The 16,967-nt window shown below is 37.0% G+C and overlaps 1 protein-coding gene across 1 annotated transcript in view; it reads left to right on the forward strand.

Moving 5' to 3' along the window:
• UBE3C (ubiquitin protein ligase E3C) overlaps positions 1-16,967 on the forward strand; it is an 80,318-nt gene that overhangs the window by 33,469 nt on the left and 29,882 nt on the right. Inside the window, exons 14-17 of the mRNA XM_074899925.1 lie at positions 4,161-4,265; positions 5,355-5,442; positions 8,901-8,998; positions 12,258-12,390. Coding sequence (XP_074756026.1) covers positions 4,161-4,265; positions 5,355-5,442; positions 8,901-8,998; positions 12,258-12,390 — 424 coding nt within the window. The remainder of the gene's footprint in view (positions 1-4,160; positions 4,266-5,354; positions 5,443-8,900; positions 8,999-12,257; positions 12,391-16,967) is intronic.

A 16,967-nucleotide genomic window follows, 5' to 3' on the forward strand; every position in this document is an offset into this window, starting at 1 on the left:
TGTATTAATATTGCTAATGGAACTTTCTTCTTGGCCATGTTTGGAGAAAGATGTCATGCAAGACTTTAGGAAAGGCCCATTAAGGCTTGCACTTAACCTGATGGGCTAATTAAGGAATGCTTATTCATTCTACAAGTCTAAGATAGCCTCTATCCAGCCTATTCTCCCTGATTTTACAACACATTTCACTTATGCGCATAAGCATTAATAGCAGTGAGAGTAACTGATAATGTTTTGATTGCATTGAATATAGTCCTAATGCACCACTGAATTTGTAATTTGCAGGGATTGATCTAATACATGTTTGCACAATTTAATTTAATTACTTGTCTTCAAATTGCCAAATAAACTTTCGATTTAAAGGTCACAAGTGAAAACCCCAATATGTCTATTTTCTAAGAAGGATGGCGTGCTAGGGGTATTTTTATGTATGCAGTTTATATTGTGCCATCTTCTATTTCTTCTCTTTAGTTTGTCATATTTAATAAAACTTTATAAGCTGCTTATATTTCAGGTGAACTTGATAATATTTTGCTGTCATTGAGGAAGCTGTAAAATCCAGAGTTACTCTGTTCCACTTTGGCAGTCAGGAATTAAATTTACAGTGGAACTGCCTGAACTCAGTGTACTCTTACTATTTTCAGGACCCAGAGTGGTCTCCCATCAGCTGAATTACAAATGTAAATCTTGAGGGTATCTCAGAGGCTCTGGTTCTACATGAAAAAGTAGCTAATAACAAAGCTTCCTTCAGAAACATATTGTTACAGATAAAAATTCAACATGGCTAAAGTTCACTCATCAAGACAACTACAGTACAGCACTGAGTCTTTCCTGAGGGCAGCTGCAAAAGAACTTCTTGCCAGTAAGCAGGCAGCGATACCTTCTTCCAAATCATTAAAACAGAGCTAAAGGAGTTAATAATAAATTTATACAGAAAATACTTTTCTTTCTTTTACACTATCTCAAATATATGAGAGATTTAGCTTTGATAAAGCTTTTGCAAGCTGTCAGCAGAGAAGGCAGTACATTCCTTCCCTATCATGTATGTTTTAATTTATTTTTTTCTTTTTATTTCTCGCACTTGTTTTGCGTATTTTCCATGCCACTGGAATTGGCATGGAAAATGAAATGTAATTCTTGTATATGTATCCATGCAAATATAGGCTTTACTTCTGCAAGGTAGTGGTAAATCTGAAAACTGAGACTGCTGACAATGATGTGCATATTTACTAACAGATTGGAAGTCTTTGGTAATATTTACTTGTGGAAACGTCTTTATTCAGCAGAATCCCCCTTTCTTGGCTTGGTTTAATATTGAATAGTGTAGTCAAGTGTTAGACATTCCATAGAAGGACTGAAGCTATGACTACATGAAAATGGATTTTGTCAAATAAAAGAATTATTTCGCTACTTTAAAGCAATCCTATGAAATTAGGTCACTGAATTTTAGTTTTGAATGTTGCTTGCACTTGGTGCTTTACTAGAAAGAAATCCTCCTATTAATATTATTTATTGAAGTGAGTCTTTCAATGAAATACATACTTATAAAAAATTTTACAAAGGAGTCCTGAGTTTGGATTGATAGGGTTCTCAGTGCCCATTCATTATGTAGAAGGAACTCCAGTCTCACCTAATTTGGTTCATCTTCCTTTAAGGATTCTTTAACTGCTTGTAAAATACTTTATTAGCATGTTCTTCATGTAGATAATTTTTTTCTGTTTTTTTTTTTCCTTTTTTAAAAATTTCTCTTGCATACAGTGGTAATGGGACCACAGAGTTTCAGTGGCCTAACCTGCCCTTATAAAATTCAGTGCAAGGTGATGAAAATTCCTGTGTCATCAGACAGTTCCCTTAATAGCGTTCTTTGTTCTGTCCTTATTCAAGATGTTACTTTACAAACTGGATCTTAAAAGATCTTTTGTGCAGCATCTAGACACAGAATCCTTTAGAAGGCCTATTAAACTCCGTGTTACTCTTAACACCTGCCCATTAAGACTGTCTTCTAGCAAGATTACTTCAGAAAAGCTTTGTGTGTTTTTTTTCTATTGATTTTTCAAATGCTGTAGTCCTAAATTGCAAAACAGGCTGCTGTTCACTGTATCAGTGATAATGTGTTTTTAGGCTAGTAATTTAATAATGTATTGATTCCACTTAATTATGTTTTATGTAGTGTTGGGCTAAGTTGGTTCTGCTTTGGAGAGAGGGCATGTAACCAAGTATTACAATTGTGCTTGAGATGGAGTAGTTATCTGGATATCTCTACTACTTTCCCCCCCCCCGCCAGATTGGAGGAGACTGCCAAGAAAAATATTAAATTTGCAAAGACACCCTAATGACGAGGATAACAATTTTTCTCAGCCCCCCAATTTTGTTACGAAGATGTGTATAAACCAGTCATCTATTCAGTTTTCTCATTTTCTGACTGTATGGTTATAATAATTACAGTTACCTTTCATCATTTGAATTCCTTGTGAATAAAAATGAATTAAACATAGTGGTTTAAGTTAATGTGGTTGGGCGAAGTATGGGTGTATGCATCATCACCCACTACAGTTCAGCTGATAAGCAAAAGTTTATTATGCCACTCGGTGGTTTTCAAGTAAATGCTTTTACCTTCTGTTAGAAAAAGGCTTACTAACGTAACACACTAAAGGGCTTTTACCTAACACATTCTAGTTTGTAAATAACTTTATGGTAATACAGCATATGTGTGCACATTAAACAAAATGATAACCAGCCGCCCTACACATAACATTTTTAGGACTGTAGGTGCTTTTTGTGCTGCTTACTGTGATCACCAGAAGAATTATTTGGTCACTGTCCTTTTCCTGGAAGTTGTCCTCTTGTAATCTGCTTTCAGTCATGCTTGGGCTAGGCCTTTCTCAGGAGTGGTTTTACTTTCTGAATCTGGTATGTTGGATCCTTTAACAATCTTCTGATAGAGTTTACTGTACAGTATAAACAACTGAGCTAGCCACACAAGGGTCTGTTTTAATAGAGACAAGAACTTTGAGGGTACAGTTAATTTAATAAATTGTTAGCTACTTCTGGATGAGATGATCTTTATTTCTCTAGCCAGCTTTGAAACGCTAACAGGATCGTCATTGACATGAAATGGAGCCTGTAGAGTCTTTTCCCATATAGACATTTACCCTCAAAAATACCAGCATTTCTTTTTTTCACATGGGTAATCACCTCAGTGTCTGGTGAGGTGGTACCATCAGCAGATACTTATTTATCTGAGGCACCTTTAGCTGGAAATGCTTTAGTTTGTTCATGCAGCAACCAGAAGTAATTAGTTTTTCATGTTCTTTAGAGATGAAACTTTTGCTGTTATGTTTTGCTACCAATTTAATGCTTCTGCCCTCCCCTTCTCTACTTTCTGAACTTGGTGTTGGCTTTTATGCAGTTTGGCTGTTGAGAAGCACATCACATAGTCTTCTGCTGGCTAGTTTATTGACTATAGGCAGAAATACCCACTGTTTATTAGTTGATTCTCAGATTTGCCTAGTGTGGAGTGATACATGTGACCTTTGTCTTGAGATGGCAAGCAAAAGTTCCATTCTTCTGTTGAGCATTTTCCTTGAAAAACGATGCACAGAAATTTAAGAATCCTTCTTCTTTTGAACAAAGAAAACCTACAAATCAGCCAAATTGTTCCGAATCTCAGCTCTGGAATGAGAGGTAGTAAAGAGTAGCTATATAGTTTGCTCTTCTAAAACATGTATCTTATTCACACATTTAATTTCTGGAAACCTACATAAGCGAAAATAAAAACTGTATAAAAGACCATTGTATAAACTACCTGGTTAGGTATTACTTTTTAAAAATAAGTAATATAATGCTGGTAATGATTTGTTTAGGCTTCCCTGAAGTGCTATACAACTTTTTAGGTGTGCAGGGTAGTCCTAGGATTACTTGGTCTAGGTAGTCCTAATTATTAGGTTTTGGAATAAGCCAATTTTTTTGATGACTTAAAAGTGAACGCCAATTACTTACCCACATTTTAAGGTATGTAAGTATAAGCGTAAGGTTTTCTAAGTTAAAAATAAGTAACAATTTCATATATTACTGACATTTTGATAAGTTTTTGCTTGTAGATTATACAGTTTTGTTCAGAGTGTAAATGTATATTGAATGTATGTGTTTCTGACACCTAGGTCATCACAAACTTAGTGAAAATGTTGAAATCTAGAGATACAAGGAGAAATTTCTGCCCACCAAATCACTGGCTCTCAGAACAAGAAAATATTAAAGCAGATAAGGTAATATCCTTTTTCCATGTAGCCTTACAGGTGCCAAAGTTTCAATGGTAAAGTGTTTGATTCCTGACAGTGTCAGTGATGTTAATATTGCACAGATTTAGTGTAGTTTAAGACCTGGAGTAATGCTGCTTTTCTCTAAAGTCTTGCATCTGTTAAGAAATTTTTATGTTAAATCGCATTTTCAATCCATAATGTGGAACTCACTCTACAGTGTGACAGTGTAAGTCATCTGCACTTACAGCAGAGGAAAATTGAAAATCTGGTAGCATTTTGTTGCATTTTATTTTCTAGTTATTTTAAGTACTTCTCATAATAAAAATGCTAAATAAAAGAATTGCTCTATAGTGGGGGAAAACCCCTCAAAATTCTCTTCCAAAATAAAAGAAAATTCGGTAGCATTTTCTGTACTTACCTCACCTAGAAAGTACTTTTTTTTTTTTCCTAAGAGCTTTTGACAAAAATCACATTGAGCTTAAAAAGTGTACGTGCAAAAGAAAATGCTAATATGAAGGTGTAAGTGCATCCTTTGAATCAGTGAAACTTGGATCCTAGAAAACTAGTTACACCTCAGACTGCCTTGCACTATTAGATGCCTTAACAGTTGGAAGTTTTGCACAGAATGGTTAACAGTGAGCTCTTCTGTTTATCTTTGATGATTGCACATTTGCTTGCCTTGTGTTCAAGATTTCACTTTCTCTCTGTGACAGTTCTTTATAGTTCATATGAAAAAGTGCCTACACAACTTAGAGAAAGTAGTAGTAGTAGTCTTAAACTGTGATGCTAACCTGATTCTAAGTACAAAATGAACAGGATTTGACATCTCAAAACTCAACTCAGCTTCTCTAGTATCTAAACTACCAGAATTTAATGTAACATTGTATGGTACCTTTAAATGATACATAGATGTCATATTATAGTGTTGTTAATTTTGCAGCTCGGCTTTAAGGTATAAGGATTGATGAGAAATTAAGATACTTAGGCATTCAGACACACTCCTGGATGTGACAATTTTATGCATTTACTATGTAATAGTAAATTGTAATAGGTAATTAGATGATGTTTAACTGTAAAATACTGTTAATTTATTAGGTTACGCAGCTGTATGTGCCGTCTGCTAGACATGTCTGGAGAGTCAGAAGAATGGGAAGAATAGGACCATTGCAATCTACTTTGGATGGTAATACACTGTATATGCAATTTTTGCTTTACTAAGAATAACAGTTGGCCTTACGCAGAGAAAATGTACCTTTTCTGGACCTTGGTTGAGTATTCTGTATATGATCTTAATGATAGGCAAAACCTTTTGTTTCAGATATTTAAAAAAAGGGGTACTTGTATACACACGTCTGTGTATGTCTTTAGAATATTGAGCGTACAAAATCTTTCCCAAGCTTCTGCTGGCATCGATGAGGAGAAATGATAAGGTGGACAAATGATATCTTTTAAAAATGTGTATATTAATATATATGAGAAGCAGTTGCATAAGATACATTAATAAAGTTGCAGAAGATGTAAAGCATTGAGGCTTTGCTTTTACTGTATACTATAAACAAACCTCTTTATTATATGTTAAACTGCAGCAAACAAGCTTTAGGTACCACGATAAGTATTAATTATTGTTTATAAATATTGTCTCTATTTAGATAAGGCAGAAACTTAACCCCTTGTATTAAAGTATCTGGACTCTAAGAAACTTCCAAAGAAAGATGAGAGAATTGGACCAACTTAGGAATTAGAGTAAATTTACCCTAGTTTGGTTCTGCCAATATGCTTTCTCATGTATACAGTCTGTTTCTTTCAGCTTTTTGTACCTTTGTAGCTTCGCTATTCTAGAATTTTACTTTGCTATGCTCAGGTAAAATAATCATTAAATCACAAATAATTGTGAAGATGTAATAATGAATTAAAAATGGGACCTTTAAGCAGAAAAATTATTCATCTATGAGACTCCATAGTCTCTTTCAAGATGATGTAGTCTGTTTGAGTATCTTAGCCAGGTACAGTAGATCATTTAGAGAAGACTGTAGCCTTTGAATCCTGCCATAGGGTTATACGGAATTAAGGGCTTTGTCCAAGGCTGAAACCTAAGGACTTCTTATAATGATATTTTTTAATTTGAATAGCTATAATGGTATAAGTTTGCTTTGATTACCTTATTAGTCTAGTTGCTGGATAACAACTAGTTGGTCCAATGTAAGTACGCCTCAGAATTTTGAATTGAATATTTTTCTAGTTTAGTCTTCTCTTTGGAAATTGCCCATTCTAAGTGATTGATAATATAAAGCCTTAAAACCAGGTGTTTTAGCAGAATTGCTAGGCTTCAACAGGCCTGTATCCTGTATACCTTATGGACTCTACTTCAGTAATGCCTGTTTCTTCCACTGACCTACATGGCTATTGACAGCTATACTGTTGTGATGTTCTTCACTGTCAGGCCTGTTCCATGTTTATTACTTCCAGATTCTCCCCCATGCTACTAGTCTACTAGTCTCTTTCCCCTTAATACATACAGTATCTTGAGCTCTCTCCCTTGTCTTCCTTCCAATAATAGTACCAGTTCTCTCCATTTCATTAGTTGCCTTGGTCTAGGCAGTTGGTGAATAAGGAATGCACATGCTGTGGTTGGTGCAGAGCCAGCTACATGCCCTTCTTTTCTTGGTGGGCTGTCAGAAAAACTGACACACTGAACAGAGCAGATAACTGAGCTTTCCTTGTTTCTGTAAGCAGGTCACTAAAGGAATTTATCTTCTCTGTCCAGTTGAAAATTTTCACAAAACTCGGTATTTTTGAGTCTCCTATTTTCTGTCAAAGTTAAAATTCAGCTGATTACCTCAAAAGGTGTGTTGGAGGCAAGATGGGGAGGAAAGATGACACAGTGTGTTCATGTAAGCCTCTTATCATATGAAATCAGGCTAAAAAAAGTACAGTCAACATGAATGTGTGAAAACAAGCAGGTAACAATGTGCACATGACTTGTTTAATCCTTCTTGACTCCATATGGGTTAAAGCCAATTAGCATGAAAGTACTGCTGAATCACATATGGTCATGTTTATTTGTGCTTTTTCATTTACTTAAATGGCAGACTCCTGAGTTCTAAATGCCCTCTGTATTGATGACTCCATCCCATATTTCTCTTTAAAGAAAGAAGCTGTGATGGAGAAATGCAGATAAAGTTGACTAATTGAGTGGAATAATTGAACTGTCGAAGTCATGTAGTAGTTTACCTTTGCTGTACATGCTCTTTTTACTTAAAATGCTTTTAACTGTTAGCTTAATAGGCTACATACATTGACTTTAATTAAAAATGTTTACTAAGTAAATAAAGGTAATCACAGATAAGCATTTTATCAGAAATTCCAAAGGGTTGCAATGTTGAAACCTGCCCCAAATGAATATTCATCAAGTATAGTGATGTTTTGGGTTATGTCATGTTAAATTGGTGCTTAAAATATCCCTGCTTAAGGTGCTTTGTGGAGTAAAAATAAAAAAAAAGAACATTGAAGTGATGTCCAGTTGCAGAAGGAATGCTAGTCACCACAGGTAGGAGCCAAACGAAAAATTTGAAACTGTCATCATAAACTTCTCAGACTGGGTAATAAAGTGAAGCATTTGCTCCCATTTTGCAATGTGGTCTATAAATAGTCTAGACTCTGGAGTCTTTTTTCAATAAAGTGGTTATTAAACATGAAAATGAAACAGCTAAGGAGCTGTGGGCTTTGTTTCCTCTGTAGACTGAAGCTAGGTGGACCTTTAACCACAGTGTCTAGTCAGTGAGCAATACCTTTTTTTTTTTTTTCTGCAGTTAATAGTTTACAGTCAGGTACATGCTCAGCAACTGAGTTTCTTCCCCTGAAGTTAGAACAGGTTTGTGATTTCTACTGTGCATCACCTAAAGTTGAGTTGTTTCCTAAAAACATCCTCTGTGGGTATAAGAAGGTTCAAAGGAGCTGCATGGTAGCTTGGGAAACTGCATGCAACTGAGTCTCTCTGTTGCTGTGGTTTCTTAAATTGTTTTCTAATATTGTTTTCGTAAGCACATTATACAATTTCTTGATGTTCTTTCCACTATTTCTGCAGTGACTAGGAATTAATGTGATCACTGTGAACTTGATGTTGGGAGAAAAAAACCCCCTCTGGAACAAATGTTATCTTTCTGTTGGTTTCATTAGATTTGATTTAATTTTTAGATTGTCTAACTAAAAAGATTTGTTTGAAAGTAAATGTTATAGTTGAAAGCACAATAACTGTTACGATCATTGGGATGGGAATATTGTGTATTTCTGCAATGAATGTTCTCTAATTACTTAAAACTTCTTCATTGTATTCTATTATGTATTTTTCCTTAAGTGAAAAATTAAAACATCGGTAATAAGAAAATTTCTTCTAAATAAAATAAAAAATACACGAGTACTTATTTTTATACACATTGTTTTCAGTGTTTTCATTACTTATGTTTCCTGTAGTTTGTCTGTAGAAACTAAGGAAAGGTAAGGCTTTGTGTGACTGTTTAGTAAATAAACTATTTTAATGTATGTGTTTCTATACAATGTAAATTGAGTCACTTGATACAAAAAAGCGCGCTGTTTAAAGAAGGTTCTTTCCAAAAATTTAAAAATTATTATTTCTATTTCAAGTGGGTTTGGAGCCAGCACCTCTTTCTGTATCTGAAGAACGACAACTTGCAATTCTGACAGAGCTGCCTTTTGTAGTTCCTTTTGAAGAAAGAGTAAAGGTACCTAATTTTTCATTTAATATGGAATTGGTTTTTTAGTTTTATTTTCAGTAAGTGTAAAAAGAGTGCTTAGTTAAGTAGAAACTGCGTTGTTTCCCTACAGAAGGGTATGACAGGCCATACTGTGTTTCTTCAGTACTCGTGGCAACTGAACATTTGAAGTTAATTACTTTTCTCTTCTTTTACTAGCTACATTATCCTTTATAATAATTGCATTAAAATTAAAAACATGTATTCCAAGATATATTGGAGCAGTTGTATGTTTATAATAAACTGCAGTCCTTACTCAGTGATTGATCTACATGATTGCACCCTCTTGTGGTAAGCAGAGCACTAACTAGTTGTGTATCTGTAATAAACAGATTGCAAGGTCAAGACTAGAGACCTTTGTGCAGTGGGTGGATTTACTGAGAATGAGATGATGGATGTCCATTTTGAGAAAATTAATGCCTAGAGATTAAATTTCTGCATTCATAGCTGAGTAGCTGAATATGAGTAGAGCATGTAATTTAAAATTTGCAAGATTCTTGTACTATTGGATTTGCTTTTGAATGTTTTCTAGATTTTAAGCATGTAATTGTTAGTTCTATTACCTATTTCAGATTGCGTCATATATTTTTTTTAAAGCTATTAATCTGTTATGTACATTTTTTTTCTGAGCTGCTTTTGTTGTCAACAGTGTCAGTTACTTAAAAACTACTCCTTGAATTGTCTTGGAAACGCTAAGTTGCAAGATGCCATCAACGGAGTGAAGCATAGTTCATAGGGAAAGTAAATTAGTATTTGTCAAAAAAGACAGTGACAGCTTTGGTAGAAAAGGAGTGTTTTTTCCAGGCTTCAATTAAGCAGTTGTTCTAACAAAACATCTTAATACCGTATGGTGATATTGCGCTAGGGTTACAGGGAAAGAACTGGAAGTGACCTCAAGCAAGGATCTCTATGTTATGATTTAGTAGAGCTATGTAGAGATACATATATGTTAAGTTTCTGGAATTCATAAAACCTTGTTTGGTTTTATCACAAAAAATGAAGCAGCAGTTCAGTGAGAGCTTGTTCTGTGTATAGTTTTATCCTTCTTTTATATAGTTCAAAGAGGAGATGCTCTTTTACTACTGTTTGGACCAAATACGGTCCTTGTTGTGTAATAATGGGAGTCTACATCCTTTTGAAGTGTCCCACTGTCCTTGCAAAACAACTTGTAATAAGAGAAGATACCTTATCTTGTTCTGGTGGTTTTTTTTTGGTTTGGTTTCTCTTTTTTTTTAAATTTTGTTGTTGTTGTTTTTTTAATTTGACTAGCTGTCATCTATGCTGCAATTGAATGTGGTAGTACAGCTCAGTGCTGCTTCCATGTGTGCGTTGTTCCATGTGTCCTTTCATTTTCTGACTTGTGCATGAGATTTTTACCTTGAATTACCAGATACCCTTACAAATTACTGAATCCAGTTTCATGGTCGGCTCTTCAGCCCTCTGACTCCTGGGCATGTTACTCTCTTTAGCCTTAAGGCACACTGGTGTGCACCTTTCAGTCTGATATTTACATGTGGGAGGTAATGAATCCAATTTATATCAAACACCTCGGTTCTTACTTAAGCTATACTTCCATCAGCTTGCCTATGGTGATGTTACTTTCTGTGGTGTGTATTTCAGTCAGCATTGCTTACTTTTCCATGTTTTAGTCTGAAGTCATTATAAATGCTTCAGTTATGTGTTAGGGTTCTTATTTTCAGGACTAACATGCATGAACACTGGATTATGTAGGAGTCCAGACTGTATGAAGAACAATTTTCTATGAGATACACCTCCAAGAGATTCTTTCCATCTGGTGCTGTGTAATAATAGTTAATAAACCATATCTAGCCATGCTTCAGGAAAGAGAATGGTGGTAAGCATATTCTCATGCCCTGTACATAAAAAGAAGTTGTCTGTGTGTCTTGATGTCATAGAAATGTAGAAAAATTTAGGTCAGAAGGGACCTCTGGAAGTACTCTAGTCAACATCCTTCCTCATACAGGAGTAACTTCAGAGCTGGGTCAGGATGCTCAAGGACTTGTCCAGATGAGTTTTGACTATCTCCAAAGATGGAGATTTTGCAGACTCTTTGTGCAACCTCTTCCAATACTTAATCACTCTCATGAATTTTTTTTTCATTATGTCTATTCAACATTTCTCTTTCTGCAGCTTAGGACTATTTTTCTCTTGTCTTCCTCCTGTGTACTTTAGGGAAGAATCTGGCTTTGTCTACACTGTAATCTTCTTGGTTGGAGAGCATCTTCTTCACTACCTACCATTGTCCATAGAAACAGTAGATGTGAGACCTTATTTTAGCTTTGTCTGCTGTTTTCAGATTTTGCTCTTTCATGGTAAATTTGTTGTTTTTAAGTAAGAGTCTCTAAGGATGTTTAATCTTCTTAGTTAAGGAAGCAGTTTGTGATATTTTTGGGAGATTACATCCCTTACAAAATGTACTGAACTGTTTATTGAATATAGGAAAGATGCAAGAGAAGATGTAGTAAACAGACACTCCCTGGATTGAGGGTATCTTGACCATTATTATACATTAGGCAACCCCCTCCCATGCTGCATCTTGGCGTAGAAACCCAGGTAGCTACAGTTACTCCTCAGATGAACTGTAACAGGTTCCTGTTGTGAAGACTTGCAAAGGGACAATTTGAACTTCAATTTGTACTTCAGCTGCTGGCATTATTTTTTTAATTGGTGTGGTTCTTTGTTTAATATGGCAGTGCTATCCACTGTTTTGCTTTGAGTTACTTGCTCACTGCTCCTGAGAGGAGAACTGATACCTAACTTCTCATTACTGAGAATGTTCCTTCCTAAGCATTACAAAAGTGACAAAAAATTATTTATTAGTATTGAGGATAGCCTCTGTGTGTGGAAAATATTCTTGTGAATTTTTCCCTTTGTTTTTGAATACTCTGCATTTCAGAACTCTGAAAGTTAGGGAGAGGAAACTGGAATCACTCACACAGTGTCTGTAGATATGCCTCAATACATAGAAAGAACTGAGGATGATATCTTAGCATGAAAAAGGTTTTTGCTTGTCTGTATCCTCTTCTTTCCTCCCCTGGGACGTATACATGGCTCTGTATTATGTTTCTTCAGTTCAATGAGAGAGAAGACAAATCACTTGAAAATGGGTACCCAGAAGCAACTCAAAGGACAGTAGTGAATAACCGTCTCTCATTGAATATTTAGATCTGCACAATGACACGAGTTCTTTTTTCACTCATTTTAACAGATTTTCCAAAGACTGATCTATGCTGATAAACAAGAAGTTCAAGGAGATGGGCCATTTTTGGATGGAATTAATGTCACTATCAGAAGAAATTATATTTATGAAGATGCTTATGATAAACTTTCTCCTGAAAATGGTAGGTTTACAATTAAGTTATCATCAGCTTGTTTATAACATTTAACTTTTCTTACCATATAGTTACATTTTGCTTACTTGAGTAGGATGTAAAAGAATATCAGCTCTGAGGTGTGAAAGTTCTTAAAAAGATAAATTTCCTCATTTTTGTGTAAAGTAATTCCTATCCACTTTCTTATTATTGCAGTCTCACCCTGTAACACACCCTTCCTTAGTTCAAACCTACTTTTATGGGGCTTTTCTTCCCATTTACTTGTCCAAATAACTACTTTGCATACTTATCTATGTAGTTCATTAGATATTATCTGCTTTGGTAATCTGTGTCAACAAATATATCTAGGCTGCACAGGATTTGTTAGGTGCAGTGTGGCTGATAAGGATAATGCAGTGCACTTTGTAGCGATAGTATGCAATAGTACGTATTTTACTACATAAAATCATGCCTTAGTGTCAATCTGTGTGAGTGGCTGCTCTAGAAGCCAAAATTCCAATGTAGATAAAGCCCATCGAAATAAAGTCCTTGTTAGTTATATGGTATTTTTGCATAGAAAAAGAATATTTGACAAATACTTGAGATTTGCCATGTGAATATCACCTGTTGTGCCATCTAAATTCCCTCCTGGAGAACTGCTAGTTTAGAGAGGAAGAAGTAGAGATGTTGATCTTCTTTGTTTCTATAAAATTACTGGAAACCATACCTTTTCTAAATTTCCTTTACTAAGGTAGTATTAAAGATACTATTCTATTTATAAATAGAATTTTGTATTTCAGTACCTGTGTTTACAACTTTAGCTACCTGAAAGAGATACACTTCGATTATCTATCTCTTTTAAATTAAGTACAAATTATGTTCTCCTAGTTTTGGAAAGTTTTAAAGGCGAATCAGGAGATGTCACTGTATAATTGTCAGCACTAAGTCAACCTTAAACACCTCCAGGGATGGGGACTCCACCACCTTCCTGGGCAGCCCAGTCCAACGCCTAACAACCCATTCTGTAAAGAAATGCTTCCTAATATCCAGTCTAAACCTTCCCTGGTGCAACTTGGGGCCATTCCTTCTTGTCCTATCACTTGTTACTTGGTTAAAGAGGCTCATCCCCAGCTCTCTGCACCCTCATTTCAGGGAGCTGTAGAGGGCGATGAGGTCTCCCCTCAGCCTCCTCTTCTCCAGACTAAACACCCCCAGTTCCCTCAGCCGCTCCCCGTACCACCTGTGCTCCAGACCCTGCACCAGCTTCGTTGCCCTTCTCTGGACACGCTCGAGTCATTCAATGTCCTTTTTGTAGTGAGGGGCCCAAAACTGAACACAGGAATCGAGGTGTGGCCTCACCAGTGCCGAGTCCAGGGGTAAGATCCCTTCCCTGTCCCTGCTGGCCACGCTATTGCTGACACAAGCCAGGATGCCATTGGCCTTCTTGGCCCCCTGGGCACCCTGCTGGCTCCTGTTCAGCCGGCTGTCAATCAACCCCCCCAGGTCTCTCTCTGACTGGCAGCTCTCCAGCCACTCCTCCCCAAGCCTGTGGCGCTGCTGGGGGTTGTTGTGGCCCAAGTGCAGCCCCCGGCATTTGGCCTTAGTGAAACTCCTCCAGTTGGGCTCAGCCCATGGCTCCAGCCTGTCCAGGTCTCTCTGCAGAGCCTCCCTACCCTCGAGCAGATCAACACTCCCACCCAGCTTGGTGTCATCTGCAAACTGACTGAGGGTGCACTCGATCCCCTCGTCTAGATCATCAATAAAGGTGTTAAACAGGAGTGGCCCCAAAACCGAGCCCTGGGGGACACCACTCATGACCGGCTACCAACTGGATTTAACTCTGTTCACCACAACTCTTTGGGCCCGGCCATCCAGCCAGTTTTTACCCAGCGAAGTGTGTGCCCATCCAAGCCATGAGCAGCCACTTTTGAAGCAAGGTCACAGGCAATATGAAATTGAGGGGAGTAGTCAATATACTGGAAGGTCAGGTTGCCACTGAGGTGGCCCTCAACAGAGTGAAGAAAAGGGCTTACAGAAGCTTCATGAAGTTTAGGAAAGACCAAAGCTAGATCATCTACCTGGGCTGTTACAACGTCATGCAGCAGTACAGACTGAGCATTGACTGTCTAGAAGGCTGTTTTCATTAAAGGACCCCAGGGTTCCTAGTGGCCAACAAATTGAACAAATAAAGAGTTCCCCTTTATGGGATGAAAGTGTACTGCATGTTGGGCTGTATTAGCAAGAACATAGCTCACAGTTTCAGCACCAATTATATGTGTCAACTTTGGACATCCTGGTACAAAAAAAGACATTAACATACAACAATGTGTCCTGCAGAAGACCACCAAGGTGATACAGAGGACTGAAGCACATGGCATATGAGAAGAAGCTGTAACTTCACTGCAACTGGGAGGTTGCAGAAACCAGTTTGATTAGGTGCAGTGGTGATGTGTAGCAGCAAGGGAAATTTTTACTTGGACATACATATATACATATAAGAAACGTTTCAGTGAGACTTGTTAAGCACTGACATGGGCTCTCCAGAGAGGCTGTGAAATCTCTGTCAGTGAAGAACTCAAATAGACCAAGGCACTGAGCATCCTGATCTAACTTGGAAATTGGCCTTGCTTTCAGTGTAGGGATTTTGGATCATATGAGGTCTCTTCCAACCTGTCCAAGCTGTTCTGTCAAGTCTCGTCTCTTCAGCAAAAAGAGCTTTTGTATTAATACAAAATTTACTTGCATATACATGTATATAGTTCCAGATAATGTTATCAGCTTTTTGTTAGGAAGAAAATTACTCATAAAACAGTGACAAGGGAGAACCCAATAAGCTTGTAGCAAGGGATTTGGAAGTAGAATAATCTCCAGGTGAAGATTTCTGTCTTGTTTACAGGTACAGAGAAGCCATAGTGGTAGTTGGCCATTGAAATCTGAAAATGTTTTTCTGCATGTGTGCATGACACACATATACACACACACACGCACTATCCAGTATGGTACTATGGCAGCACTAGTGCTATTTCGAGTCAATAAAGACTAAATTAGAAGGTTGGACCTTTATTTTTTTAAAAAAAAAAACCCGGATGGAATGCTGAGACAGTACAATTTTTCAAAATAATTTCAGTTCTGGAGTAGGTCAGGCACTAAGTGGGAGAGCAGAAATTCCTGAAAATTGCAAGAGACACAATTTCAAGACCGTAGACTGAATTGATTAAAATTGATCTGGGAGATTGAACAGATGATAGATGAGGTCCTAGAATTGATTAGGAGAGACTGAAGACCATTGATTTGGAAGAGGCATCCAGTTTGTCTACTGTCCCTGAGAAGAGAGCTGTTCAAAGTTAATGTTTCTGTATTTCCTTATCTGAGATCATTAAGAAAACAGGCTTGGAATAGCAGGAATGTACTAGGTTGGATCTTGTAGGTTAATTTTTTTTTTTTTTTTTTTTTGGTGTCATATGCTTAATAATGTACAAGCATTTCTCTGTTGGTTTTTTTTTTCCCCTGTGACTGAAATATTCATAATAGCCTCCAGTGGACTCCAGCAGCAGTTTAGTTATGTTCTAGCTGTACGAGTTATAAAACTGAACTGAACTTTTCAGAGATGGCACTAACTTGGGGTCCACCTCTAGCTGGTCACCTGTTTTGAGATGTGAATTTGTTTTAGGACCGTTTTTCTCCCCTTGCTATAAATGTGGTTGTCAGTACACAGATTAAGAGACATTTAACCAGTTTGCTTCATAAGGCCCCAAAAAGCACTAAACCAACATTTTCCATATATAAAAGTTTTAACATTAATGCTCAGTATCTCAGGAGTCTCCAGACAAAGAATGTTTGTGTGCCTGAGACTCTCTTGCCAGTGTTCTGTCTTCTTGTTTTGAATGGTGGTGAGTGGACCTATTGCAGTGCCTGTGGCTAAAAATGGCTGTCCTCTATTTCCAGCCCGCAGAATTTTTGTGCAAGAGAGCGTTTCACTTGAGTGAAGAATACGTAATTTTTAGAAACAGCTGAGTGTGAAATGGGAAGTTACTGGTAGACATAGAGGCATTTGCTAATGGGAGTGCATAAGACACTTGGTGGTTCAGGAGAAATTCTGTTGCTATGGAGTGCTGAAGTCTTTTTCATGAACACCAGCTGTCCATCCATAATGTATTGCATTAGTAGCACATGAAAGCAGTAGAAAGTTTTATTGTTACTGGTTTATTACTGTCTAATTTGCTGGGATGCAAGCTTAGGAGATGCAAGAGTTTACATAAAAGCTGTATATTTCGTTAGATCTTTGGAAGCATTCAGTGAATTGAGTGAAAAGGTCCTCCTTCCTTGTTATGTATATATAGTTCAGTGGCTAAATATTGCTTGCTTTCTCAAGTGGCAGCCTCCTAAGAAACAAGCAGAACACCTGCCTTCAGAACATGTCTATCTTTACCACACTTTCCTCACTGGAGTTACATGACGTAGCAATGAGTCCAAAGTATCAAAAGTACTACGTTAAATTTCAAATAGTATTTAATGGTGTAGCTAAACAGTCAGGCCCTCTAGGGGAATGCAGTGCTTATTGACAGACAGGAAAAAGTTGAACCTTACATTCACAACTTTTTTACATA

Source organism: Athene noctua, chromosome 2 (assembly GCF_965140245.1).
Source record: "Athene noctua chromosome 2, bAthNoc1.hap1.1, whole genome shotgun sequence".
Taxonomy (NCBI): domain Eukaryota; kingdom Metazoa; phylum Chordata; class Aves; order Strigiformes; family Strigidae; genus Athene; species Athene noctua.